This window comes from Magallana gigas, chromosome 4 (genome assembly GCF_963853765.1).
Source record: "Magallana gigas chromosome 4, xbMagGiga1.1, whole genome shotgun sequence".
Taxonomy (NCBI): Eukaryota; Metazoa; Mollusca; class Bivalvia; order Ostreida; family Ostreidae; genus Magallana; species Magallana gigas.
This window is the reverse complement of record NC_088856.1, coordinates 37830137-37842960: the sequence shown is the minus strand read 5'-3', so window position 1 is coordinate 37842960 and position 12824 is coordinate 37830137. Positions and strand designations below refer to the sequence as shown.

The following is a 12824-nucleotide window of genomic DNA, read 5'->3' as shown; positions in this document are numbered from 1 at the left end:
CCACCTTTAAGCAATACATATAGCTTAAAGGTAGCTTAAAGGTGGCTTAAAGATCGTCTTTAAGCTACCTTTAAACACCTTTAAGCTATCTTTAAGGAGGACTTAAAGATGGTCATTCATCCTGTGCATATTTCTACAAAAAAGTACATGTAATGTATATAATATAATCTATTGTTATATTCAGGAGTATATTCTCACTATATAACTCTATATAGACGAATAATCAATAATTGTAATATCAGCTCGTCCGATAAATATTGACCGGTCAATATTTTTTAGATATTGACCGGCTAGGAATAATATCTAGAGAACATTCCCTCTATTTCAAATAATCGCCTCTGATTTGTTGATTTGTAAACGGTGACGTAAATAATTCTTCGTGACTCCAAAACAAGGTGACGTCATAATAGACAGTCAGTCAAGGCAAGTAAACAACGAACGCGCAATGCGACGGTTTGCTATCATACCGGATATAAGGATTTGCGAATTACTGTGAAGTAAAATCAGGTAGAACACATGTCTAATAATTCTTCCGGTCGGCGGAATATCACAAGTGACCGTTTGATGCTGAGGATATTTTGGAAATGAACTTTGCACAAAATTGAATTCGTGAATTCTTTGTTGAGCTGAGAAAATTACGGCGATCTGTTTTCAATTAATTTCTTAAATTTTGGTTTGTTTTTTCATATAACAAAACAAATGTTGACTGTGTTTTCGGGCAACATTGATTATATTAGCCCCCTTGGGACGAAAATATTGCCCTCCGCTTCGCGTCGGGCAATATTTCGTCCCTCGGGGGCTAATATAATCAATGTTGCCCTCAACCCCAGTCAATATTTGTATAATATAACAGTATATGTAATCTATAAAAATCTTATTTCTGATTTTCATACACAATATCTAATGTACATATACAAATATCAATTGGATATCCCAAGTGTTGATTAGTTGAACTCTATTGACATATTATGATATAACTATAAATACAAAGTGTATACGATTAAAGATTTTGATCCAAAAGATATTGTTATTATCAGTTATTCTAATGTTGTCCAGCTAAACAAGTTTTCAGCATGAATACAAACTAAGAGCTACCTTAATGATAAAAAAACATTAACCCTTTGAAATACTCATCTGTGTTATTCTCTGAAATGCTTCAGTGAGAGAAGCAGGTCTGGCATACCCCCCCCCCCCCCAATATCTTTGGTATGAAAATATCAGACATTTGTTTTCACATGTAGTACTCCTCAACCCCTTTGTATTTATATTTTCTGTTTCATATATAATGTGCAACAAAGTTTTATGAGTTGAATACATCATAATAATTCAGTCAATCAATTGTGTAAGAAACACACCTTTCAACTCCTCCTTCATATCTGCATTACTCTTGAAACAGTTTTTATGCTTCTCAATACATCTTCTGCAAACACCTATTAATGGTAAAATTCCAAACATTATTCTGATGTATCGATGCATTAATTTCCCTTAAAAAATTGGTTCATTTGCTGCTCTTTAACAGAGTTTTTGTTCATTTTCTAAACAATAATTTATCAATGACAACAGATAAGAAAATTGAGATCAAGCATGGGTTTCATTCCTTGAATAAAAAAAATTGTTTTCAAATATGTGTGAGTATTTCAACAAGTAAATTTCAAATTTAAAACACTTTAACACTATAAAAAATGTACTGTGCATATACATCTTTTCCATAGAATGGCATAGATATATAATCAAATGGGGGGGGGGGGGTAGCTTTAAACTGATTCTTCTTCTTCTTCTTCCAGTACAGAGTCGGACTCTTCTTGAGTGTATAGGTGACTCTTGCTCGTACAATCTGATTAGATATTGACATGATTGATATGTATTGATACATGTAGTAGGCCCTAGCAATATTTACTGGTACACATAATTGGACTGTTATATAAATATTTTTGGTATGTTAAGAAATATCCCATTACCGTTTACGTAAAGGCGAGGTTTTTTTTACCAGAACCAGTGGGAACATGAGTGCTCAGCTTCATCCATATCTCTCGGCTTTGAATGAATGTAATACCCCTCGCGACTGTGCCAGATTGACATTTGTCATGTAATGGATGACAACATGTTTGCCTTTTTCTTTTCCATTGAATCCCAAATTCTTGCCTGTGTTTAGCACATATTGTAACGTATTCACTAATAAATACCGTTTTTAAAATTTCCAAAATTTATTAAGTCCGAAAATTACATATAAAAGTACAACTCAATTTAACAAAGGTCGGAAATAGAAGAACAGACAATTTTCACTCACACACTTTTCATCTTTGACAACTCCGCCTACTCTCACATAAACTGACCAATAGAATTAATTAAAAAGTTTCAAATAAATTTGCATCAGCAAGCAGAATTTTACAACGCTCACATATGGAAGACAGGACACCGTAATTCTAACCATGAATAAATCAAAGAAACGTATTTCTCAGATCTGACCGTTAATTTGACAATAATTATAGAATAATGACATTGATACCAAGATTCAGGGAAGGGAGATGTCAAGATGAAATTACAAACATATGTGAATACGACTTTCCGTAGTTCAGAGTAAACTAATTATTTTCCAATTACAAATTTAGAATTTCCAAAATGAAAAGATTGAATAATAATATAGTACAGATGTTACAAATTATAATAAATAGTTTTTGTCATTTATAAACCCTATTACACATAAACATAACATCCGCCCGTAGAAAATAAAATGTGTAACATTTTAACAAGGGTTAATTAATGAAAAAATTATTTTGAAAACACATTAAAACACATAACGAAATACTCCACTCGCACTTGTTACAAAATCCTCATCATATATATAAAAAAAATTGAGATACGGTTTATGTATTTGCGCTTATAAAAGCACACATTGTTAACCTCACATATGTAACCATGCATAAACAAATAAAACACACAGAAAAACACATGACAAACATTTCAACCACACTTGTTACAAAATACTCATCAGATAAAAACTGAGATATACTGTTTCCGTATTTGTGCTTACAAAAGCAATACATATTGAAACACATTTGTAACAAAACATGACCTAAGGAAACACACAGTTACTATCCTAGAACTAGTTTCCCCTATATTGCATCATACCATATAATGCAAAAAAAAATCGTTGATACACAGCAGCTTTCAGCATGGCATAGATGCTATCAAAAGATAATTACTGAATAATTAGCCGCGCAAGGTGTAAACAGACAGATTCTCAGATTACAGACTGACCATGTATTTAGTATTCAGCACACGAGGCTCACTGTCGCTAATTAAACAGTTCTTGAACTTATCTCGCAATTGGCAGCTGCACTAAATATTGCATGTTAAAAACACATTTCTCGCATAAGATAATCATAAAACCATCCACAAATTAAAAATCACCACATAAAAAAAAATAATAAAATGCGCAAATGATAAAAAATTTATACAGGTATATTTACAGACAAGATAATTGTTTACATCTGGGGATACGACTCAATTAATTACCCATCAATAAATGGAGGGGGTCTGATCCTAATGGATTCGCGAGCTTTGGTATTTAGGTATGCAGGGGTAACCCAAAACGCATTGTCTGCAGGTTCACCGACAACCTGTATTAGATACTGCAATCCCTGGGGTGAATATTTTTGTCCTATCACTTTTTTGATTTTGTGACAACCGTCAGAGTCTGATGATCGATCACACACAATAACATCTGTTGGATTTACATGATTACCATCTCGGTACCGAATCGGCGGTTGTCTGTGTCTTTGAGGTCGTGTTTTTGAGTCACATGTTTGATTTTGCAATTGAACGGATTCGGTTTGACAACTTTGGTCTTTTTGGGCTATCTGGCGTGATGAGACCACGCTAAAGAAATCCGATGGGGTCGGTTCTCTAACAAAAGCTTTCTTCACCCGGTTGATGTGAACAATGCTGTCAAATATTTTGTTAGTCACTGGATCCTTCAAAAGAACTGTATGTGCACTGGGAATGTTGTGTACAACAAATGGTCCAGAATATTGATTCTGCAACTTATGCACATTTTCATTATGAAGGAAAACATAATCATGTTTTTGTAACGTCAACGGTCGTAGAGTTGAATTCGCATTTTCAACCATAGTGTCTTTTGCTTTCTGAGCATTGTCGAGTATTTCCGTACGAATTATGTTCATTTCCCGGAGTTTATTGCTTAGGAAAACTGTTAAGTCCTTTGAAATTGTTGTTGGTTCGCTGTGGTAGTTTACTAAGGGAAACTTTGGTCTTCTTAAAAACACAATTTCGTTCGGTGAATATCCTAAAGTGGTATTCACAGAGCAGTTAATAGAAAATACGATGGACGATAAACATTCCTCCCAGTTAGACTTGTCATTTGTCATATACAGAGTAAGTCTCTCCGCAAGAGTGGCATGGACTCGTTCACATGCTCCAAGACAATGATGCATAAATGCAGGAGTGAATTGTTGGGCGACATGCAACATTTTGCAAAGTTCCGATGTAACTTTGGCAATAAATTCACTTCCCTGATCACTGATAATGGTATTACAAACTCCAAAGTTCGTGATGAGTTTGGAAAACCCTTGCGCTAGTGTCACAGCATCTTTACTTTTAATAGGATATGCGACAACATATTTGCTAAACATGTCTATAGCTGTAAAGATATAAGAACTTCCCTGTTTAGATACGGGTATTGGTCCATACAAGTCAATTTCCCACACCTCAAACGGCTCTGCTGGTGTTGGAAATGATGTAATGCTGGACTTAGTTGATGCACGGGAAATTTTGCGTTTTTGGCAATATTGACAAGATTTCACATAGTTACTAACAATTTGAGACATTTTAGGGAAAAAGTAATGTTCTTTTACTTTGTCAAGCGTGTTCTGAATTCCACCATGAGCTGCAAGTGGTGAATCGTGATACCTGTGCAATATGTCCATTATCATATCCTGGGGAACAACTAGTTGGTAAGCAGTCTGAGTTTTAGCACGTTTCGATTTTGCCAGTCGGGAGTGAAACAGCATGCCATCAATTAGCGCGTAATCTGATTGTTTAAGTAAAATGTCCCTCGCCGATTTTTGTGAGTCGGGAAGAGTTCCCTTCTCGAGATATTTGATAAGATCTGCAAGGTCAGGATCACTCTGTTGCTTTCGTATAACATCTGCAGTTACCAGTGATGTTTGATGTGGTAATATTGGTATACTTGCACGTTCTGGCTCAGCTGAAGTTAAAACCTCTTCAGTCTGGTCACTTTCACGGTTATCTACGACGGTATTTCGCTGGTAATCGCTCTGGCCGCTGTTAATGTCTGTAGTTTAATCAAAAGGATCCGAGTCATTGATTGCAGCAGGCGAATTCTCGTCCTCTGTAATAACTTTTGATTTCTGAGATGGTAATACTTTTACTAATCTACTGCCGCGTTTGCGTAACGGCGCATGGGGTTTCTGCCAGTCATCTTCAGTGTCCGCATCATATTCTACATTGATTGTCTTAATGAAGTTCGATTCTACTGGGTTATGAAACAAAGACTCAAAATGTTTACCATTTGGTAACTTCACTGGTTGAACATTTTCCTCGACAAACGGAAAATATGGATCTTCTTCCTCGGGACTGGAATCCAGTCTTGATGGAAATATGGGATTTCGCGACAAAGCGTCGGCTACACACATTTCAGACGCTGGTTTATATTTAATTTCGATGTCAAATTGCTGCAAAATTGCTAACCATCTTTCGTATATCGCCCCTTTTAGTTGTTTTTGGAATAATGGCTTAAGTGCCTGGTGGTCACATTCAACAACACAATGACGTCCGCGAATGTAAGGTGCACAGTCTAACACAGCTGTCACCATTCCTAACAGTTCAAGTTTGGTTGGTCCGTATGACCTTTGCCACTGTGCCAGTCCTTTGGATCCAAAACGAACAACTCTATTACTTCCGCCCTCGTGGATCTGATACATCATGTACCCTAACCCGTGACACGAAGTGTCAACAGCAAGTCGGAATTCTAAGTCATAGCGGGGGAAACTTAAAATAGGTGAATTTTGTAGAAGTCGTTTAAGTTCTTTAAATGCATTTTCTTGGTCATTTGTCCAAACAAACTTCATATTTCTCTTTGTTAGCTTCAGAATTGGTTGAGCTATGGTACTGTAATTGGGAATGAATTTTCTAAGCCAATCAAATAATCCCATAATTCGGCGTAATTCTTTCACATTTTTCGGTGAGGAATAGTTTACGATTAACTCAACTTTATTCGATGGCGGTTTTATCCCATCACGTGAGATTTCATGACCAAGGAAAACACACTTTTGTTGAGCGAAATGACATTTCGATGGTTGCAGTTTTCGTCCTGCGGTACGAAAACGATCAAATACTTCCTGCAAGTCCTTGATATGTTGATCAAATGTTTCGGAACAAATGAGAACATCATCCAGGTAGCACAGAACAGATTTAAATGTTAATCCTTGGAGGACTTTATCCATAAGCAACTGCAAACTATTTGGTGATGTTTTAAGTCCCATGGGAAGTCGTAGGAATTTAAATGTTCCGTAACAAGTGTTAAAAGCTGTGAATTTTGTCGAGTCTTTAGAAATCGGCATTTGGAAAAATCCTTTGCTCATGTCTATTGACGATATAAAGTTCGGTGTTTTGTCTGCAAATGATTCTGTTAATTCCTGCAAGTCTGGGATATTGTAGCGAAATTCTTGCGTAACAGAATTCAGATACCGAAAGTCGCAACAAAACCTGTAATACGATAGTGACTGCTCTTTGGTCAAATCAGTCAATTTACCTTTGGGTTTCGACGGTTTTGATACCAATACTATCGGGCTTGTTATAGGAACATTTTCCGATTCGTCTACTGGGGCGATGATATTTTGTCGGAGAGGTTCATCAAGCTGATGACGTAAAACTTCCTTTTTGTCTGGCGGTAATCTGTATGGTCTTTGATGTTTAGGTTCCGCATCGGGTTTTAAGTGAATTTGATGTTCTACTACATTTGTAAGACCAATGTCAGGGTTTTCCTTTGTTACGAATATATCCCGGTTTTGGCATAAAGTTTCGGATAACAAAGTTTTATTATCTTTAATCAAGTTATGTTCAAAGGAAAAGTTAGATAGGAACTTGTCATCCGTTTGAGATACACCGCTCTCCTCTGATTGGTCAGACACAGTTACACTTGCACATTCCACTTGGGTTTTTCCCAGGTCAATGGGGGTAATCGTAAATGTATTATCGATGGGTTTAAAATGAGCCATGATTGATCCCCTCTTAACAAACACCAGTTCAGTACTAGGGTTTATTATCTTAATAGGAACAGTAAGGTCGGTGCTAATTGTAACTACTGATTTTACAAGCAATAGACCCTTACGCAAGAACATATTATGTCCAGAACAAACACCTGGCAACCCAATCATTTCTTGTCTAGTCACCCTGCCATAGACAAACATTGCTACATTTGGCGGAACCACAAAATTTGATTTACATCGCACTTTTGTACAGTTAGTCTTTCTTCTAAAAGTAAGAAACTTATCAAAATCTAAAACAATGTTCTTTGAAATAAAATAACATGTACCAAGAATCAAAGGATGGGATGTACATTCTAAAATATATACAAAGATTGAATGTTCTGTGGGAGAACAAGGTGTTTGCATCAAGATACTGGCTGTACCAAAAACACGAACAAATTGATTATTGGCCAATTTAACCGCCTGTTCGCCGCATGACCGAAAACTTGATTTATTCTGTGAAGGTAATTTCTCATACAAAGATTTAGAAATAATGTTAATACTACTGCCAGTATCTAACAATGCAGCTACCTTTGTACCTTTGATTATGACATCCATGTACATAAAATCTCCAACGGTTTCATCCACAGAATCACATATATTTACATCACTAACACTATTAACACATTCACCGGCACTTTTGGTTTTCACGCCGCAGACTTTTGGTGCCGATCCTGAGCCGGGCGCGATTAGTTTCCCGAATTTTTTAATTTCTTACACACACCCGCACTGTGTCCTCTTTGTTGACAAATTTGGCAGGTAGTATTAGGTGCTGATCTTCCGGACCCGGTCCACAAACACTCCGATTTCCTGTGGCCCTGGCCGCGACATTGGAAACACACAATTCCGTTCCTCGCGCATGCCTCTCGATCGATATATTCCCCGCGTGTAGATCTAGAGGGCATGGATGCCTCTAACCGGTCCATCCTGTCGACAAGTTGACCAAGGAGCGATGTTATGTCCTCAGATCTTCCGGTCTTTTGAGTCATGGCCGCGGAGCACTGTGGTCCTGGTCCGTCCGCGTTGGAAGGTCTGGAAACGGAAACGCTAGCGCCGGAAGCGCGTTATCCATATGCCTCTCCGAGTTTAGCCTGCTGATAAGCATCCTGGAGACATCTGGGATTTCCTGCTCGTACAAAGAATGCAAGTTGTTCGGGGAGACCGTTGATAAACTTTGAGGTTAAGTCTCTCTCCGGTTTGTCAAGTTTGGATCCCTTTTCTAACACTTGACCATGAAAGGTCTCAATGGCCATGGTTGGATGGAGTGTCAACGCGTCAAACATCGCCGATTCCGCGATGATAGATGGATCAGAAATATCTCTGGAAATGTATCGATTCTGAAAAGCCTCCTGCAGCACTGTCCATAGGACTTTGTTCGAATCGTTCAATGTATTGAACCATATCAATGCAGGTCCCCTTAAATGCAGGTGAAACGCTGCGATTGTTCTCTTATCGTCGATAAGATTCTGTAGCGTGCAATAGGAACGAAATTCGGAGAGGAATTTTGATGCGTTCTCTGATGAATAGCCATAAAATGGATCACATTTTGCTGATATAAAAGAATTGTTCCTAGATGGTTCTTTTTTCGGCATTTCAATAAAAGTTTCTTCTAGGGAATTAGAAAAACCAAAGGCGTAATGGTCTTCAGATGACATTTTAAAGTCCAAAACAAAATTTTGTATTTAATTTAGATTCTCCACCATGTAACGTATTCACTATGAAGTTGAATAATAAATACCGTTTTTAAAATTTCCAAAATTTATTAAGTCCGAAAATTACATATAAAAGTACAACTCAATTTAACAAAGGTCGGAAATAGAAGAACAGACAATTTTCACTCACACACTTTTCATCTTTGACAACTCCGCCTACTCTCACATAAACTGACCAATAGAATTAATTAAAAAGTTTCAAATAAATTTGCATCAGCAAGCAGAATTTTACAACGCTCACATATGGAAGACAGGACACCGTAATTCTAACCATGAATAAATCAAAGAAACGTATTTCTCAGATCTGACCGTTAATTTGACAATAATTATAGAATAATGACATTGATACCAAGATTCAGGGAAGGGAGATGTCAAGATGAAATTACAAACATATGTGAATACAACTTTCCGTAGTTCAGAGTAAACTAATTATTTTCCAATTACAAATTTAGAATTTCCAAAATGAGAAGATTGAATAATAATATAGTACAGATGTTACAAATTATAATAAATAGTTTTTGTCATGTATAAACCCTATTACACATAAACATAACAATATACGCCCGCTGAACTTTGACAGCCTCAGCCCATGCACACCAGCACGGTTAAGAATTAACAATGGTTCTGGTATGTGTGCAAAATCTGACTCAGAGGTACATTTAAAAAATCTCAAGTGTGCTGAAGTCTCTTTCTTGCAGTCTTGAAGTATATAATCTGCTTTCTCTTTACAATTTTCACCAAAAGTACATTTCAAACCATCCATCTTGTTGACATCTGCTTTCTCCAATCATTCTTCTTTATCTTCTTTACACGAGAGTTCCACAAAGGGAGATAATTTGATCTCTAAAAATTCGGAATTTAAACACCGGAAAATAAGCTTAATATTTATTTGCAACCAAATTCCCATTCAGGTATATTTCTTTATGGATAATTTTTTTTTTAACCAAGAAGTTCTAAATTTAAAACGTTTCTTGGGGTTTTATATCCTGTTATGAGAAGTTGTGTATTTTGGACATTACCTATCTTATTATAATATTTGATCATCTAGCTTAAAATCAAAGAATGAATTAAAAAATATTTGTGCACAAAATCAAAGGTATTTGTATCAGATGTTATGTGAATCTGACTCTAGGTATGATTAAACTCTATTTAATACTTAAATGACTATCTGAAATTAGCCTTATTCATGCATGAAATTTATCATGAATAATGAGCTAAAAATAGAAATGGTCTTATCTGGGGGATTTCGGTGGTGCAGATAAATTTAACCATGAAAATTTGATAAAATAGACAATATACTTTAGATATATCCAGATGAACTATGAACATTAATCTTCACCCTTCATTATAAAATTTTGATTTTGCATGGTTCTATCGTAGAGTGCCTCTTAAAACTTTTAGTTATTAAGGTCTTCCGTTTTCCAACGGAATACCTTATTGTTTTCGTTCGGTTTCTTTTTCCCTATTCTTTTTTTTCTTACAAATTTTGTGTACACGATTTCTCAGAAACTACTCGGCCGATTTACTTGAAACTTTCAGATCTGATAGATATTGCTCTGAACCTTATTGAAATTTTTTTTAATGATGACGTCACTTCCGGTTTTGAGATATTAACAATTCAACGATTTTTGGAGGGTCGGCTTGTCCACGAAGGTTATCATAAACTAAAACAGATATTGAGTTCAAAATTTCAGGAATGATAGTCAAAAGAATGTAGATATGCAATAGGGCATTTATAATTTTTCAGCGCAAAAAGCTCGTCAGGGCTCCAAAATTAGATTAAAAAAGCGTTATGCTTTTGCATGGTTTTCTTATTTTATCTTTTTTTCCGGAAATATTTTGTTAAGACATGTAGAACAAAAAAGATTTATGTTTAAACGATCTTTCATTTCACATCAAGAAAAAGGGGCTGGCTTCTCAAATTAGGGACCTAGAGTTCTTGAAAGTAATCGCTCTATAACTCAAAAACGGTTAAGATTTCAATATGGCTGTTGCTGTAAAAGTTGTTTATTATGATCTTATTAATGTCGTAACAATAATATTTTGTTCGGGCATTGCGTAATATGAGAGTAAAAAGCTAGACTTGATGTTATGTATTTGTGTTTTGTTTAACAAATAAACGGGGTATTTGTGCGTATAACTGACATAAAGGGTACTAGTTTACATACGGAAAGTGTTTAAACAGTTTGGTTATTTTCTAGTGAAACACATTATGGATAAAAAAAAAACCCTGCTTCTATGCAGTGCATTTGAGTCGCATTTAAAATCTAGCTGGATTCCGAGCTGTGTATGTGAACAATTACGTATCCGATACCTTGCCCGCGGCCGAGGAAAGAGGTCGCGGCTAGCTGGACTAGCGAGTGGTCTGCCGTTTTCTAATACACAAGATTTGCGACTGGCTGTAATGCACACATGGGTTTTTTTATGTAGCTGCAAACTAAAAAATTGCGATTTTAACAATTTTAATAGTAAATAAAAAAAGAGCATATCTTTACCTACTACCATAGACAGTGTACCAGCTTACATTCGGAAAGTGTCTAAATAGTTAAATTCTGTTCTAGGGAAACACGTTATGGGTAAAAGAACTGCTTCTATGCAATGCATTTGAGTCGCATTTAAAATCTAGCTGGATTTTGAGAAGCATGTATGTAAATTTACGTATCCGATCCATTGGCCGCGGCCGAGGAAACAGGTCGCGGCAGGACTAGCGAGCGGTCTACCGTTATCCAATGCACAAAATTTGCGCCTTGCTGTATTGCACACATAGGTTTATTTATGTAGCTGCAAACACAAAGAATTCCGATTTTAACGATATTAGAAGAGTAAATGAAAAAAGATTATACCATTACCTACGAAGTAATGCTGTCTTGGCCTCGTTATTAAAAAATATAGATATTATGACTGTCAATGAAAAAAGGCGTTCTTCTCTATGTCATAAAATAGTGTTATTGTTGGAAAATAAAATTCAAACTGAAAACCTTTCAAACCCAGCACGTTGAGTATACATTTACATAACTCGGGCCGGGAGACGCCCGCAAGTGGACAACCGATTCGCTGTAGCCTAGGACACATGTTTCTCGTGTTTACATGTATACGTTATCACACATTGATTCGTTGTTAAATTATTTCAATTTTCAATTATATTGGTTAACGATGCATCAAACCATTGATTTAAATAATAGTGCGTAAAATAAAGGAAAAACTGCCATCAATGAATATAATACAACGTTTTACAGTCGTACGAGTTGAAATGTAAATACATTCACCTGTGTCCATTTCTGACATTTTGCTGCTGAGAATTTAATGCAATACACTACCCATTTCAACAAAAAAGGGCGATATTCACAACATGATTATTCCAATAGCACATCTTAAGTATCTGTAATATGTGATAATTCATTTGGCTAACAAAATATTACAATTTTTTATGAGTTATGAGGGAGAGAGAGAGAGAGAGAAAGAAAAAGAGAGAGAGAGAATTAAGCATGGTGTAGTAAGTAAAAGTTGAAATATATTTGATGAAAAACGTTCGATATAAGGCAGCTTTAAAAGAGATTGATACAAAAAAAATGCGATTATATCTTGTAGGAGATAAAAAAAATAAGTAATCTATGTTTGCCATAAATACAAAATTTTATCCTAAGAATATTTTAACAGCACCTATCTAAGCTGTATGTTCCGATTTGTCGGCCATAACTGTATCTAATAATTTTCCATGCAAACCAAATGAATGATCTTTTACAGTTATAGACGTATTTACACAGAATTGCTCTCCTTTCAACGTTAGAAATATTCAAGGTAAAAAAAAAATTGGGCTACAAAA

At 35.8% G+C, this 12824-nt stretch overlaps 1 protein-coding gene across 1 annotated transcript; it reads right to left on the bottom strand.

Moving 5' to 3' along the window:
- Positions 1-8353: 8353 nt before the first annotated feature.
- On the bottom strand, positions 8354-8944 carry LOC136275062 (uncharacterized). The gene has a single exon (XM_066083344.1). It carries the CDS (start codon positions 8942-8944, stop codon positions 8354-8356), a length of 591 nt encoding a protein of 196 aa, XP_065939416.1.
- Between the last annotated feature and the right edge of the window lie 3880 nt (positions 8945-12824).

Coding starts and splice junctions, on each gene's coding strand:
- LOC136275062 (XM_066083344.1), bottom strand. CDS start 8,944: ATGTCATCTGAAGACCATTACGCCTTTGGTTTTTCTAATTCCCTAGAA.